Source organism: Pelophylax lessonae (assembly GCF_965119305.1).
Source record: "Pelophylax lessonae genome assembly, chromosome: 7".
Lineage (NCBI taxonomy): Eukaryota > Metazoa > Chordata > Amphibia > Anura > Ranidae > Pelophylax > Pelophylax lessonae.
Window position 1 is genome coordinate 84,781,801 of NC_138774.1, and position 17,246 is coordinate 84,799,046.

The window sequence follows — 17,246 nt, forward strand, 5'->3', positions numbered from 1 at the left end:
CCCGCACGAGTGCGCGGTAGTGACGTCACCGCGGCTCCGGGCCAATCAGATGGCCGGATGCCGCAATCCCGCAAGACGGACGACTGGACATGTCGCCCGTCATACAGGTAAGCGGGCGGCACGGCGGGGGCTTGTTCTAAGGTAAGTATTGCATAATGAGCTAGTATGCGATGCATACTAGCTCATTATGTGTTTCTCTTACAGGTTGCAAAAAAAAAAAAGTGTTGTATGGGTTTACAACCTCTTTAACAGTTCCCTAATCCTCAACTTGTGCTATAGGGTTTATTGTGCACCCTGTTAACCACTTAAGCCCCGGAAGATTTTACCCCCATTCCGACCAGGGGGTATTTTGCGATTTGGCACTGCGTGACTTTAACGGACAATTGCGCGGTCGTGCGACGCTGTACCTAAACGAATTTGGCGTCCTTTTTTTCCCACAAACAGAGCTTTCTTTTGGTGGTATTTGATCACCTGTGCGATTTTTTGATCACGCGCTATAAACAAAAAATGAGCGTCAATTTTGCAAAAATAGCAATATTTTTCACATTTATTTATATGAAATTCCCCAAAAAAAAAATTTAAAAATCAAAATTTTTTTACTTTTTCGGCCAATTTGTTTTATGCTACCTATGTTTGGTAAAAAAAATCGCAAAAAGCGTATTTTGATTGGTTTGCGCAAAAGTTATCGCGTTTACTAACAAAGGGAAAGATTTCTGTCATTTTTGTTGTTTTTTTTTTTAACGTGTAATGGCGGCGATCTGCGATTTTTTTTGCGGTACTGCGACATTGGGGCGGACAGATCGGACCCTTGACTGACATTTTTGACACTTTTGGGGTTACCAGTGACATTTCTACAGTAATCAGTGCTATATATATGCACTGTTACTGTAAAAATACACTGGTAGTGAAGGGGTTAACTTTATTTGGGAGGGAGGGGCTGTGTGTATCCCTAGGGGCGTGCTTTCTACTGTGATTGGCTGGGGCTTGAGCTGTATGGACACTGATCAACGGATCTACATACTAGATCCGAGTGATCAGTATCCTAACAGCAAGGAGAATGACAGGTGGCTTGTTTACACAAGCTGCCTGACATTCTCCCTCTCCCCCGCCGATCGCCGAGTGACCGGCGGACATCGGGTCCGCCGGTCACACGCGCGGGGGGGGTCCGTGACCACGCGGGAGCGGGAGCGCGCCTCCGGGGGCGCGCGCTCGCTCCCTAGACCCTCACAAGCTAGTGACGTAGCCCTACGTCACTTTGCCTGTGAGGGGCTGACTGCCGACGTAGATCGGCGTTAGGCAGTCGGCAAGTGGTTAAAAAATATATATATATATATATATATATATATATATAAGGACAAATTAAAACACTGTCAGGGGTGCTTAACAATGTTCACCTTTACTTCATATGGTTTAAGGCAGTGGTGTCAAACTCAATTTAATTGCGGGCCACATCAGCATTATGGTTGCAGGGTTCATGGGTTCATGGGTGCACTTTGTACAGCATGCAGGGTTCAGGGATGTGCTTTGTACACAGTATAGGGTTAATGGGTGCGCAAGATACCGACTGCCTGGTTCAGGGGTGTGCTTTGTACAGAGTGCAGGGTTCAGGGGTGCGCTTTGTACAGAGTACAGGGTTCATGGGTGAGCTAGATACTTAGTGCAGGGTTCAGGGGTGCGCTTTGTACAGAGTGCAGGGTTCAAGGGTGCTCTAGATACCGAGTGCAGGGTTCAGGGGTGCACTTTGTACAGAGTTTAGGGTTCAGGGGTGGGCTGTGTACAGAGTGCAGGGTTCAGGGGTGCGCTAGATACCAAGTGCAGGGTTAAGGGGTGCGCTTTGTACAGAGTTCGGGGTTTTGGGTTGTGCTATGCACAGATACGACTGTTCTGTTTTAAATGCTGCTTTACACATTACCATACTTCCTCAGACCCAGTATGGTCACCTGTTGACTTGGCACCATCCACAGGCAGCTTAACACTTTACTAAGACACAGAAGTTCAATCCAAAGCAATTTCACTTCTATTACTACTTTTACTATATAAAGTACAAAGGATGTTTTTCCAGCCTTTTGAAGTGCAAGAAGACAATGACTTTCCTAAGCCCTGTGCCTGAAAAGTACTCACATTGACTGAGGTTAGGTTCACATTTTGGGGGTGCTGGACTGTGTGCAAATTGTACTCGTTCCCACACCCACGGGAACGTGCAGCCAAAATGTGCTGCCCTTATGCAGAGGTGTAAGGGTGCTATTCATTTTTAATGGTGCCTAACGTATCAGAAAACACAGTGCATTTTAGGGGTGCGTGAAACTGCATGGTGCAAAAGCACCGTGCACTTTATTGCGGCTGTGATTTATAAAAGGTCAGGGACTTTTTCCCTGCGGGCAATTCAGAAACAGCAACCGATTCAAGTGAATAGGCTACCGTGCCCCTGTAAAAACAAAACACACCAACCGCAAAGATGTGAACCTAGAGGGAACATGGAAGAAACAAGGAGGGTCTAGCCAAGACTGAACTAATTAGCACTGAAGAGGAGGCAAGGACAGAAAGAAATACCAATATACATATTAACCAAGTTAGGGTGGCCCAAAACCACCACTAGATTTTAGGATACTAAAGAACAATAGTAACCTAATGCAATTCAGAAAAAAATACATAAAAGTAAGGCAGAACAATGCCTTAATCTTCTATTAAAAAAAAAAAAAACTTTGCTGCATTTTTGTAAATGTTACAATTTTTGTCCAACTCATGTCACTGTTAATTTTGCTGGACAACTTGATTTGCATTCAAATTTGAAGAAATAAAGGTGAGACCTCATTCACAAGAGCGATGGTGCCGGTATAGCTTGAACAGCCTAACCAACCTAATAACTTCCAAGTGCTGTGTGCAGGCAGCCCAGTAAAGTCTATTAGGGTGCAGTGCAGGGGAGGACTGGGCCAGGGGGCAGGGGGGCAATTGCCCCCTGGGCTGCTCTGATGCCCCATAACAACGTTGCCCCACTTCTGCCACAGACATGCATAAAGGATTCCTGAGTGTGGGTTGAAGGCAAGGACAAAGCGCAGGCCTCCCCCTCCCTCCCAGCATGGATAGTGTAAACTGTGTCTGAGCAGAGGCCGGTTCCATGCCCCACTGGAGACTCTTCTGCCCAGTCCCAGCTCTCCCCAACCTCCCCCTACTGGCCAGGTCGGAATCCCGTATTCAACCGATAAGTAGAGAGTATCTGGAGCAAGGCTTCAGCTTGGAAAGGGGGGTCAGGAGGAGGATTCAGAGAGTGGGAGGGGGGTGAGGGAGAGTGGGAGGGGGGTCGAGTTGCTGCACCATGGGCCTCTGGTTTGTACTTGCCCCCTGGGCTGAAAGTTGCCAGTCTGCCCCTGGTGCAGTGCTTGAATGGACACAGCCGCTGGTCCTAATGTGTCAGTCAGCAGTGCTCATTCCCTCCCTCTCCCATTACAGCCACTGAGTTCATCTGAGCCCATAGAAGACAGGGAGCGTGCACTGCGCATGTGTGGGCATTGCTCCCTCCTGTACCTCTAGAGGGCACTCATCATAATAGCTACTCCGTCCTAGTAAGAAGAGAGGGAAGACTTATGAAAGAATTTGGAGTTTTTCTGGCAGGCTTCAGTCAATGCACAAATGGCCAACATGTATGTTAGCAGAAGAGAGGCGTAGTTTTAAAATCTGATTAGCTTATGGGGATGCTATTGTGTACAGTATAGTGACTGCACCAGAGGGTTTTTTAAAGGGGAACCAAGAAGGTTTGTATTAAAGTGTTTGAATTCCTAACACTTCGTATTACAGATATGTGCCTGCTGTACCATATACTCGTATGAGAAAGTATCCTGTTCTCTTTGTATTGCTTCCTTCATGTGAAATCCCTGGTGTTCCCTGCCAGTCCCCTTGCTTTCCGATTAAAAACTGACTACACTAAGCCGGAAAGTACATTGTGGTCAGTTTTTTTAGCTATGCTGGGAACTCAGTAAGCTCTACTCCAATGATCAGACTTGTCCTGACACGCTGCCCGCTGCACAGCCATTCACTGGGAAGATCAATGTGCTACTACTTCTCCTCCCCCAGCTCTTTTGCAGCTGAGAACAGAGGGAATGTGATCATTTATAAAAAAAAGAGGGGGAAAAAAAGGTATTTATAATGTTTTTTTATATCTATACAAAAATGTTTTGCCTTTCATTTCTATTTTAAACTGAATGTGTTGTTTTACAAGGTGAGGATTTACCACTTTTAGGTTTATAGAGTTATTATGCATAGGAGCACTAACAATTATGTAATAATATGAAATTAAAATAATATAACTTTTTTATTTTATTTGCAGACTAATAAACTACAAAGCTAGGGTAGTAAAATGAGTTAGTAGGCTCCCCGTCCTTGATTTAGATATACTTTATCAATTGGTATAAATTGCACTGTTGTCCCAACTGACATTGTCAGAAGAGAGGTCCATGGGGGTATTATCAACATTTTTCTATGGGGCCCCATTATTGTAGTTACCCCCCTGGATGTGACATCTAAGCAGTAAATGTTATATACTGAGATGTGACCTAGGACAGTATGGAGGTTCTGCTGTGTGACAGTTTTATTGCGCATTATAAACGGAGATATGATATCTGGCAGAAGAAAGGAGCTGAAGATTCTCCCAGCCATCTGACGTCACCTTCTCTCTCACCTGTCTAGAAAGTAAAAGTGGTATCAAAGTTCCCAGTGGATTGTTCCCGCTGCGCTGTCACTTGTATTCGGAACGATAGACAAGCCATCTGAACATCATGAAAACGAAGGGCTTCTCTACAACTGTGCCATATAAAAGAAGAAGTATGGCGAGACTTCCATTTAAACTGAGACCACCTCTGGAGACTGACAGAGAAAAGGAACAGGTAAGTGATCCTCTATAGCAGGGATCCTCAAACTATGGCCCTCCAGCTGTTGCAGAACTACACATCCCAAAACTCTGACATTCACAGACATGACTGGGCATGATGGGAATTGTAGTTCCTGAACAACTGGAGGGCCGTAGTTTGAAGACCCCTGCTCTATAGCTCTATGACTCCCAACCTCAGTCCTCAGATACCTCCAACAGTTAATGTTTTTTGGGTTTCCTTCGCTTTGCACAGGTGCTTTAAAGGCTAATGCCACATTTTGACCCAGAGGTGTCCAACCTGTGGCCCACGGGCTGCATGTGGCCCTAGATAGCTATAAATGTGGACCAACACAAAATTGTAAACTTAGTTAAAAATTTTGATTTTTTTTTTTGGGGGGGGGGGGGTTATTTGTAAATACATTTACACTAAGGCCCCTTTCACACTAGTGCGACTTGTCCTGCGATTTTGGACCGCAAAATTGCATGACAAGTCGTTTTCCATTATTTTCAATGAGCCCCATTCATATCAGTGCGTTTTGAAGTCGCACCGACTTCAAAGTAGTTCCTGCACTACTTTGGCATGATTTTAATGCATTTTGAGGTATATAGCCATTGCTTTCAAAATCGCGGCAAAGTCGCATCAAAATCGCATTGTAAAATCGCGTCGCATATGTGGGAAAGGGGCGTTAGCGAACACATGCAGCCGCAGAAAAATTTCTACAGAGTCCCTTTACTGGACTTTAAAAAGTTTTATCTTCCCAAAGAAAAATATCCACTCTTGATCATGTCATCAGTTTTTGACAGCACCTGTATTTGTTAGCAACTTTTTTTTTAAGAACGAAACACACGAAGGGCAAAATTAGAATCCAAATATCTGATGAGCACCTTGAGAATTCATTGAGAATTGCTACCACATTCATCGAACCAGATATTGATGCGTTAGTCAAATATCACACTAAATTTATGTTCCCTTTTTTTACTTTTATAATAACAAAATATTACAAAAAAATGAAGTTATTTTACTTCAATTATCTATATCAATGATCGGTAACTTGTGATCTGCCAACTTTTCCATTCATCAGCTATCCTTATTGTTAGTGTAATTTATGTGTGGCTCAAGACAATTCCTCGTCTTCCAATGTGGCCCAGGAAGGTCAAAAGGTTGGACACCCTTGTTTTTGACTCTGTTACCCTTGTATTTAGGGTGTAATATGTAGCTTGTTGCAAATTGGAACTTTTTTTTTTAAAGCATGCATGAGTTCGGCCTCTTTCACACGGGCGCTCCGTTTTTGTCGTCCGTTCAGTCACTTGTTTTTTTTTGTTTTTTTACGGACACGGATGACACTTGTGTCATCCTGTCTGTATGTCCGCATATCATCCCATCCGTTTGCGGATGATATACGGACATAATGTATGTCTATGGGATTGTGGACGTCAGAGGATGACACCGCTGACATCCGATTTTGCGTCCTTTCCGTTTTTTAAACGGAAGAAAAATAGGGTTCTGTTCCGTTCCAAAAGACGAAACGGAACTCAAAGGACACAAATCGGATGTCAGTGGATGGTCATCCGCTGACATCCGCAATCCCATTGACATGCATTATGTCCGTATATCACCCGCAAATGGATGGGGTGATATACGGACATACGGAACGCTCGTGTAAAAGAGGCCTTCTTCTCCCCACTTTTGAAAAGTGTGCTCTGTGCGGAGATCTGTGAATTAAATAACTACGAGTCCCGTCTGCCACCACCAACCACAGACAGACTTGTAGTCCTCAATGGAACACAAGTGCAGAGATCATCACACTCATAGTCCATTGACATTTCGTTCAGCTCTCCAACTGAAAGTTCATACCTCAAGACAAATATATAGAGCTGGAGGAAGAGTCTGCAGGAGCCTGGTATTGCACCCACGACCCACTGTTTGCGGTTGCAGTCCCTTGCAGACTCATTTGCAAAAAAATTATAAATGCAATTTTTTTCATGCAAATATAAGTGCATTTGTAATTTTTTTGTAAAAGGTGGACTTAGCCTTTAAATTAATGATAATGGCTTAGTATATATGACAGCTGTTTTATCTAAAGGAACTTCCCAAAATATGGCCTGTTGGGGGTACTTAAGGACTGGGGTTTGTAACCATTGCTTTCTATGAAAGGATGTGTTCCATTATGGTTTTGGAGTATGTGCAGCTGAAAATGTTATTAACTGTATCATTTACTGTGAAGATTTTTCTGAGAACAACTATCTGTATAACAAAAAATACTCAGGTGTATTCAGTAAGGCTGAGCCTTTGAAAAGATTGATGATGGGTAGTAACTCCTAATAACAACAGGGAGACTTCTTTCAATTTTCTGACTCTATTGAATGGATCCGTTGCTATAAGTTATTGCCTTTTGCATTGCACATTGACATTATTCATTTTCAGTCTTTTGAACAAGAATGGGTTGACATAATATCTGTATAATGTAATCATAAATACCAGATGAGGTTGAATGGTTGGATGAGAAAAAAATCAATTTGATACAGCTGGATTCAAATTTTTGTGTAATTTTATTTTTTAGACAGTCCTAGAAGAGGAAAGGGCTATTATGTGAAAAGAGAAAGGGGGCTATGATGGAGAAATGACATTTATGGGGTAGTCAGATTTTCTAGTAAGTTTAAGGGCACATTGCTACTGAAGAAAAAAATGATTTATGGAAACATGAGCAAGCATTTAAAATATTTGATTTTTATTCGCTTTCACCTGCATTCTGGTGACAGGGTCACTTTAATGAATGAAACACAGAACTTGGATCTGAATATTACAACTTAGCAATCTCATGCATTTATTTTGCATATGAAATGTTATGTGGTGGAATGGAGAATCATCTATATAACATGCCACTGTATAAAGAATTTAGGGTGTTCCTGATGTTAACATTAAGAATTACCATTTGTTACAAAAACTGACTTGAAAAGAAATTGATCCCATATATGACCACTAACTCAATTCATATGTACAGGTTCTTGAATACAAACCAAAAATACAGAATTTAGCCCAACACTACCAATATGGACATCAGACTGTTGGCCTTGATCATTCTAATTGCAGTGGTGAGTGGACGTCCCCATGGGAAGCCGTGTCCGCTGTCCCGCTACTTATCCGTGTCTTCTGCTGATATGACAGTTCTCAGACAGCTACAACATGGCCATGTAAGTATTTAGACCAGAACAAAAAGGAGCTTACTTCAAACTATTGTTCCAGAATATCAATCATTTCAGGCTAAAGAGACACATGAACAATCTCACTGCCACATTCAGCCTAATTTGATAAAGCATGGCAGAGCGAAGCAAGCAAGAACCAACGACATATCACCCTACTGCATTCAAATCTTTGACAGTAGACATATTGGTTTGGTAATGCATTTATGGATACTGCGCTTACATTTACTAAACTTCAACTATTATTTCCAGTCATCAGCTTACTCCATTTATTGTTTTGGGAATAGTAATTGTATTTGTCAGAAACCAATGTAAATTCAATATTCACATTTTGACAGGTTTAAACCCTACTCCACATGCTTCTTCCAGCCGCTTACGCATTTGGAACTAACCAAACCCATTTTCCCATCAAAATCAGATAACATTATAGATACAGAATTATGGGGCATTAAAATTCAAAAAGTTTTTGGTAATTTGGTAATCTGTAAATAAAATAGGAACCATAATCAAATGTGTAGGAAGACTGGAAGCATCTATGTTTTTCCCTTCTCATTGGAAATGTGGAAAGTCCCATCTCCATAAGTAAGGGCAGACATATAATTTTTTTAGACCTGGCAGCTGCACAATTGCCTTCAAAAACTATAACCATTTTTACTAAATTTGGGTCAGATGTATGCTGGGACCCCTCCCACTGTCTTATAGACCTGGATTTAGCTCATTCAGTAAAGCTGTACATGAATAGACAGTGAAGTTTTTACTTGACCAGTAGTTGAATGAAGGAAGAGATCCCAAAATTGGTATTGGGCAGTTATGTTATTCCCCCCCATTGGTCTGCTAGTGTGTTAGCATGTGGGTTAGCACCCCCTTTCTGACCATTAGGTAATTTTAACTAACCGAGACCCCACAAACAGAAGGAAATGCCCACCTTACATTTCCTACCAGTGACTCAGAGACCATTTGGGAGTGACAGTGCTAAGCACCATCTCTCCCATCAGCTCTTAACTTCACTCACTTTCATGGTGGATCCTGCCCTCAGGCTAGAAAGGGAGCCACATCATTAAACGTCCAAGGCCTTGCTGTACTGTGGTTCCAGGCCAGGTCGCTAGGAACAGCCCTGTGCCACGGCTGAGGACCATTATAATAGAAACTCTGCTGCCCAGTGGCGTGCATCCTACCACCCAGACCATCCCACTATTGGAACTGTCTCTCTCCTAGCCCCCACCACTCCCATCCCAAGTCGGTTGCTCTTCCTCTCCTTCTCTCATCCTCTTCACATTACTCTGTTATACCCAAGTACCAGTATGTAGTACTCACACTCTTTTCAGAAGATACTGACCAGGCCAAATGTTGCAATTGAACAGCTTCTTTTGAATCCCAGTGACAGAACATCAGTCCAGATAATGGCATAACATTGCATAACATTATATCAATGCCCTTCCATATGGTAGCTTCGGTCCACATCCAAGTTCATAATCTCTTTGAAGGGTCCTGCTTGGGGGGTACATTGAATATCAATCCTCCGACGACTACATCCTCTCATGGGTAGCTCCTTACTGAGACTGGATGGCTCAAACCTTCTTTCTCCTGTATTTTATAATCCCCATCCAGACCAGACAGAAAGTCAGACAGACAGAAAGAAAAATACACCACAGCAAAATTATTCAACTGTTTCACCGCCTACAAGTGTCTCTAGGTTTCAGCTAAAGTCAATAGAGATGTATGGTATTATGATGACATTACGAGGCTCCATTTTTAATATTTCTAAGATTTTAAATGGTCATCTTCTGAATGTGGGCCCGCCCTTTTATAATGACACCTGCCCTGTGAATATGTTCATATACAGTATGGATCAGCAGAATTCCAATGAAATGTCATGTATTTTATAGGAAAATGCCATGTCCATTAAGGCAATGAGCTGTTACAGGAGAATGTTGAGACACAAACCTTCTGCATGTGACCTTACGGTGAGAACCTATTAACAATGATATATAAAATGTACTTACTGCATACGCTTTCAGGTTTGGTTTTTTTTTTGTTTGTTTGTTAGTTTGTTTTTTAATAAGCTAATTCAAAGTGCAACCCATAAAATTCTAATTGTAATATGTTCTGCCAAAATGAATGAATACATAACTGAATGCTGTATGCAACACAGGAAAGAAAGAATAGGTGAGTGAATTAGGGGGAGAGAAAGGGATAGGCACCTAGGATGAGTGGAAGAAGTTGTGCTGAAATGTATTTTGTAGCAAAATACCAATTACCCCTTTTCTGAATTTTATCAAAATTAGCCTAAATTTTCAACATGCAGACTGCTTATTGGAAATGTACTTGGAAAAAAAAATGATATGACTTTATTTTCTACCAAAGCCATGTGATTACCATGGCAGTGCTGACCACATAGTTTATGACTTTATTTTCCACCAAGCCATGCGATTACCATGGCGGTGCTGACCACATGGTTTATGACTTTATTTTCTACCAAAGCCATGTGATTACCATGGCGGTGCTGACCACATGGTTTATGACTTTATTTTCCACCAAAGCCATGTGATTACCATGGCAGTGCTGACCACATGGTTTTGTTGATAAACAGTTGTTGCTTTTATTCTGTTTAGGTGCATTTGGTGTACACCTTAAAAGAAATACTCCTCTCAAAAAGCATAAATAATGCAAATACTAAAAGTTAAAAAATTAAAAAAATTAAAAAATAAACAGAGGAGATTCTGTAACTCTCAGGAGCCATTTAAAGCTTGTTGAACACCTAAAAACCACCTTGGTTTTACCTTTCTCATTGTCTCCAATGCATTTTACCAAAATGGTGAAATTAGACAAAATACCTAATTTTTTTCCCAAAATTTTGGTGAGATAAGATGCCTTTTTACTTTTTGCAAAGAAAAGTGAGATGCTTTTTGTTCTGTAGCAGGGCTAATGGTGATTCTAGGTGTATTGGTGCACTTGCAACTACAGTACTGCAGGAAATACTGTTTTTATGTGCACAAACAGTTGATTTTTAAGTACAGACTTTTGGAAGTCTGTTCTTTTTTCCTAAAATATTAGGACCTGCAAAGAGAATGATCTCTGAAAAAAATCTTGATTTGTCTTAACATTCTGCTAAACTTCCTTGTTTCAGTATAGCATGGACCTAGAAAAAGGCAGTAGACCCCCAAAGCTTGCCTTGATAATAGACTAATAATGCAAATAGAAAAAGGGTTAACAGAGTATTCAGCTTTGTTGTTCTGTAGCAACATGTAAGCTTGGGGAAGTGTTCTAACCCCTGTTAAAGTGACACTAAACAATATCCTTATTCTCCAAAAATAATCAATTCACATCCATTACCTAAAGTAGAACTATAGGCAAAACTTTTTTTTTTTTAATTTTGGATAGAGTAAGTGAGGGTTAAAATCCCTGTCAGATTTATTTTTTTCCAGCTGTGTTCCATTGCAGGGATTTTCCTTCACTTCCTGTACCATAGCCAAACAGGAAGTGATAGGAAATCCCTGCAAATTAAGGGAATTCCTTAGGGAACCCCCAGGTCACCAGAACTAGTGTCCATATTGGAAGATTCCCCCTCTATTTTTCTGGGGACAACCCAAAATGTGGATTTTCTTTTACTTTCACGTTCAATGATAATGGTAAACAGGACAAATAGAGAGGGTAAACCTCCCTAACTGGACCACAGACAGCAAAAAATCCTAACAGAAGATCTAATCTCTCTCCACTCTATCCAAAACTAAAAAAAAAGTTTTGCCTTTAGTTATACTTGAAGGTCCATGTAATCCATTTTCATTAAATTGTTTCTTTTTGTGTTTTTCTGCATCCTCGTAACATCCCTGGTGAGCTCCTAACGTTTTTCTTTACTGCTCACTTCAGTTTGTTTGGAAAGAGTAGTGCACATTAGTTGCAGTCAAATGCACTGCTCTATGCACACTACAAATCCCATAGTCCATAGTTCAAAGTCCGTCTCAGTAGTGAGCAAGAGTGGTTGGCTATGGTTCTAAATACAGTGGGATCATGGAGAATGACGTAGCCACCTCGTAAGAGTAACTAAGGTCACAGTAGAAAGAAAAGGAATTTGGAGAAGGCTGGGAGCAATAGAAGGATCATTTTTGAGTTCGGAATACATAGGTGAATATAATTTTTGTTTAAAACCTTAGTTTTAATTTTTTTTGCCGTGTCTCTGCTTAGGGGAAGGTACCTTTCCAATATGGTTGAATAGATTTTTTTTCTTATATCAGAGTTTGGTATCACTTTATATGAGAACTAAAGGAAATCCTTTTTTCATTTTGGATAGAGTAAGGGGGACTTATAACACTATTTTTTTTTTTTTTTTTTGGCCTCTGGGCCTCATTAGAGAGATTTCCTTTCATTTTCTGTCGTATAGCCAATACAGGAAGTGGGAGGAAATTCATGCAAAGTGAGGGAATCCCTGGTTGTCACCAGAACTGTAGTTGCCTCTTTGGAAGATTTCCACTCCTTTACTGTTCTAATGACAACCCCAAATTTTTGGATTTTCTGTTACTTTCAATGATAATAGTAAACAGGACAAATAGAGAGGGTGAATCTCCCTAACGGAGGCACAGACCCAAGCAATAAGTTGGTTTTTTTTTGTTCATGGGTCCACTGGGTGTAACTTAACTTCTCTAATTGTTTTAGGTGATCACTGTCACTGGGGCAAAAATTAGGGGGAAATACACAATTTTATGGTTAAATAGTATTAAAGAGGTAATCTTCTATTAGGGACATCTGTTTTCAGGTATGAATATCCCTAAAGGTGAGAGGTAGCAACATTGGTAGATAGAAAGAGGAAGAGAATAAAAGGTTAGACATACAGAGGGGAGAAATAGAGATAAGGTGAGGAAGTAGAGAGGGAGATAGGGGAGAGGAGAGGCAAATAGAAAGAAGAGAGGAGGGATAGAGAGATGGAGGAAGTAAAGCTGTCCATAGACCGTTTGAACCTTGACCAGCAGGGACCAGCCAAGATTCAAACCATGTATTGACAGGCTGATTGTACCCTAGTTGATCAATTGAGCCACTTGGGTGCAGCCAGCATGTCTGATTTTCACTGTGTGTACTCCCCCCGGGAGAGCACATTTGCTCTGCGGGAGGGATTCCCCCATCAACATGAACTGTGTTGATGGGGGAATCGGGGCGATTTTCTTTCCTTCCACCCATGGTAGAAGGAAAGAAAATAATTTCATCTATGGCCAGCCTAAGACAGGATAAGAAGGAGAACAATAGATGGGGTAGAAAGATAGAAATAGAATCAGAGAGAGCAGGAGACAAAGAGAAAGAATTTAGAGACAAGTGAGCACAGTAGATTCTGTACCTTGCTGCTTTACACGCACACAGCTGCTACCTGCGGAAAGAACACAATCAATATTCAATTGACTTTCACCCCATTCAGACTAACATAGCAAAGCAACACAAAGAGCAACAATTATGTGCCAACTGCAGTAACGTACCTCAGCCAATTATATTTCACCCTCCATCATATTACAACAGTCAGAACAGTTAAAGATTATGAATAATTGCTAGCTTTGGGTTACTGCAATTTATTACTTTTGAATAAATAAACATATTTATTGATTAACACAAAGTTTCATCCATTTCAATTACCTCGGCCCATTACACAATCGCAGAATATAACAGGCATAATCTCTCACACTGTATTCTTTTGTTTTGCTGTCTTTGCAGTCAAGTGATGGTCTGCTGCTGACCCTGGAACAAGTATCATTAGCCATCGATGTACTAAATGACATGTCCACCTTTGCTGTCACTGACCCTGTAACACAGGCACTTATGGTTTTTCTTAAAATGAAGGATGATCTGATGACTTGTGTAAGTTGACTTAATTCTATTACTTTAATGTATTTGTCCATGTTACTGGATGAGAAGCCAAAAGAGATGTTCATGTGTACCATAACGGTTTTATATCTGTCCCTTACAGAGGGAGTCCATGGAATATAGTGGACCTGCCTCTCCACAGCTGAAGACCTGGCTGGACCATTTCCAGCGTTTTCAGGAAGAGGTAAGTGTCCCAGGCCGGTCATTTAAGGCAAATTTGTAGGAGTTTCTCTGAGTAGTCAGGGTGGTAGGAGAACAGTGGACTTCTTGTAGAACTTCCTGGAAGCTAAAGGGATAAGTATAAGCTTTAATTTCCCCAAAATGTTGCTGAAAATCAGAAAATGTCACTATTTTGGCAAAACGCATTAAAGTCAATGGGGAAGATGAAATCAATTTGGTCTTAGTATGGTTGTGATTCTTCCAGAGTCTTGAGCGACTCTGACATTAGCTGATAGAGGGCAACAGCCTGCTATGGCCTGTTACTGCTATTGAGGAAACATCTCAACTGTGTTATAGTCAAAACTGGCACCAATCCCTGAACAGAATGAAACATTGTATATTTAATGGTTGGGCACCCTTACTATTAATGTAATAACATAAAAAGCAATAAAATGAATATATTGGGAGTAATTAGCTCCCACTGCCCGAGTTGTTGTGCCAATTTAATTACCCTAAAAGCAAACTCTATTCAAAATTTAAATTAAAACCTTGAGATATCTGCATTAGGCACAGCTGACCCACTCAGTAGTTTAGTTTTTGAAGCAAGCATTTTTGTATTTAACTAGTCCACTAATCGGTGATCTGAGGACACCTACTCATATGTATCACGCTAGTATGGAAATGCGGGCAAAAAAATAAATTCAAGTAATAAGACTTTTTCCCAGCCATCAAGCAGACTCATACCTGCCTTAACTTTGAAAGGGGTTAGTAAAAATAAAAGTAAAGGGAGGTGAGGTTACACAGCACAGGCTTTAGAAGGTATACTTCCAGGGAGCCCATGAGGTGTTCTCTAAATTTTGGTCACAAGCGGTTTAAGGTACACTAAGCAAGAATTCTGAATTTAGTACAGCTACAGTTTCTTCTGGCTAAAATTAGAAGCTTACTTTTTAAAAATATTGCTAGTGGGCTGCAACTTCCCTCGGTCAAAGATACATAAAAAAGTATACCATGGTTGGGAGTGAAAGTTAACCTAGGAAGCAGGAAAAACTTCCTAAGCATTATGTACATGGGCATGTTTTATTTGGTTCAGTCCTAGTCAAATATGTAATGCTGATGAGAAAATGAGGGTAAACGTGGAATAAAATATCAAATGTGTGCACATTTATTTGAAAGTAACAGGTGTAAAGAGTCAGTTAGGCTACGTTCACATGTTGGCGTAGCGGTCGCGGGCAGAATCACTGCGATTCTGCCCGCGATCCGGAAATCTTTGCAAATCGCGGGACACCTGTGCGATGCCCGTGATTTGCAATGGCACCCCAGACGCTGTGCAACGTTGCCGCGATTTCCGCCTGCCGAATCGCGGTAACATTGCGCAAACAGAATCGCGGGACGCATGACGCACAAAAGAAGCTCTTGTACCTTTTTTGGGCGTTATGCTTCCCGCGATTCTGTTTGCGCGATGTTACCGCGATTCGGCAGGCGGAAATCGTGGCAACATCGCACAGTGTTTGGGGTGCCATTGCAAATCACGGGCATCGCACAGGTGTCCCGCGATTTGCAATGATTTCCGGATGACGGGCAGAATCGCGGTGATTCTGCCCGCGATCCACTATGCCCACATGTGAACGTAGCCTTAACCTTTTACCCAAAAAAACAAACAAAAGAAAAAAAACTGCCTATCCAGATAAGGAACGTCTGTAGATAAAATCAAACTGTGCAGCTTTGACTAAAGTTGAATAATGCCCTTGCTGTTGGTGTAGACCATTTACATTACTCATAAAGCCTGACTGGAAAACTCCCAGAAAGTTGCTAGGATGTTGCTAGGTTCGGCCCAGGTAATATTGTTCTACAGCATCAGGGGAGAAAAAGCGCATGTGAGGGGGTTTGAATCAGAGAAAGAGCTCACTCCTGTGATAGTGGAGGTGAACAGTAACAGCTGGGCCTCACTTAGCAACATGCTATCAACATCCTGGGAGTTTTCAGTCAGGCTTCGGGAGGTATGTAAATGGCCTGCACCTATAGCAAGGGCTCTATTCAACCTTGGTAATGCCTTGTACACACGCATCGATAGTTGGCCGTGAATTTTCGGCCAACGTCCGATCGGCCGATTTTCGGCTTGTTAGTATGATGCTTTCGACAACCGACTCCGACTTTTCAGCCGAACAAAATATGGTGTGCAGGCTATAAAATTTTTGTTGGCCGTCAACAGAACGGCCGATTTTCCGTCAGTCAGTACAGATTTCGGCAGACAAAAATCTGATGAGCAAGACTGGGCATGCTCAGAGAAGAAAAAACACACGGAAAGTAAACCAGTACATGACATCACTTCTGAAGTTGGTTTTTGTGCAGTCTAGAGCACATTTCAACCAACACAACAACACTGGACAAAAGACGGCCGATCGGTCGGCCGATAATCCTTGCGTGTGTACAAGGCATTAAAGCTGCACAGATTGTTTTTATCTAGAGATGTCCCTTATCTGCATAGGCAGTTTCTTTCATAAAGTTGAACTAACCCTGTTTAAGCATATTGTAAAACGTTATTTTTTTTTTGTGAAATGTATATTATTATATAATAATTTTTAATTCATATCAGTAATTGGCAAAATTATTAAAAAATAAGCTATTGCACAAAGCATTTATTCTCAATTAATTGTATTTTTCAATACAGGTACCGCTTGATTGTGTTCAGCATGCTGTGTTACTTAACCTCATAACTCTGAGAGTGGAAGATGTGACATGCTGGGCCTTCAACCAATAGCCACCTATACTAACATGAATGAACAGAATCAACAAAGGAAAAATTACTACATTTACATTATACTAAATTATTACTGCAACTAATCATGCTATCAATCCAAATAATCAACTCAAGGATGTGTCCTGCTGTCTCCCTGCATGTCTGCCCACAAGGTGCAAGGAACTTACTCTAATGAGTGTCGTAGAGGAATGTGTTTAGACGTATATGTTGCATTAAATGGGACTTTTCTACCCACCACTAGAAGACGGCACTAAGCATCCAGCTTCAAATGAGAATTTTCCACAAGTGGCCAGTTATGAATATATGCATGTTACCAAAGAAGACAGTCTTTTATTAATGGTCAAAGTTAAAAAGCCTTTTCATCCAACCAAAGAAAATGTTCTTCAAGTTAATGCTAAGGTGAACATTTTAACATCTTAGAAAAAG

At 41.2% G+C, this 17,246-nt stretch overlaps 1 protein-coding gene across 1 annotated transcript; it reads left to right on the plus strand.

The window, feature by feature from the left end:
- Positions 1-4,817: 4,817 nt before the first annotated feature.
- Positions 4,818-16,820, plus strand: LOC309559782 (interferon lambda-3-like; the record flags this gene model as incomplete). Its single annotated transcript, XM_082263216.1, has 5 exons — positions 4,818-4,877; positions 9,949-10,026; positions 13,754-13,897; positions 14,007-14,087; positions 16,731-16,820. 5 exons carry the CDS (start codon positions 4,818-4,820, stop codon positions 16,818-16,820), a joined length of 453 nt encoding a protein of 150 aa, XP_082119342.1.
- Between the last annotated feature and the right edge of the window lie 426 nt (positions 16,821-17,246).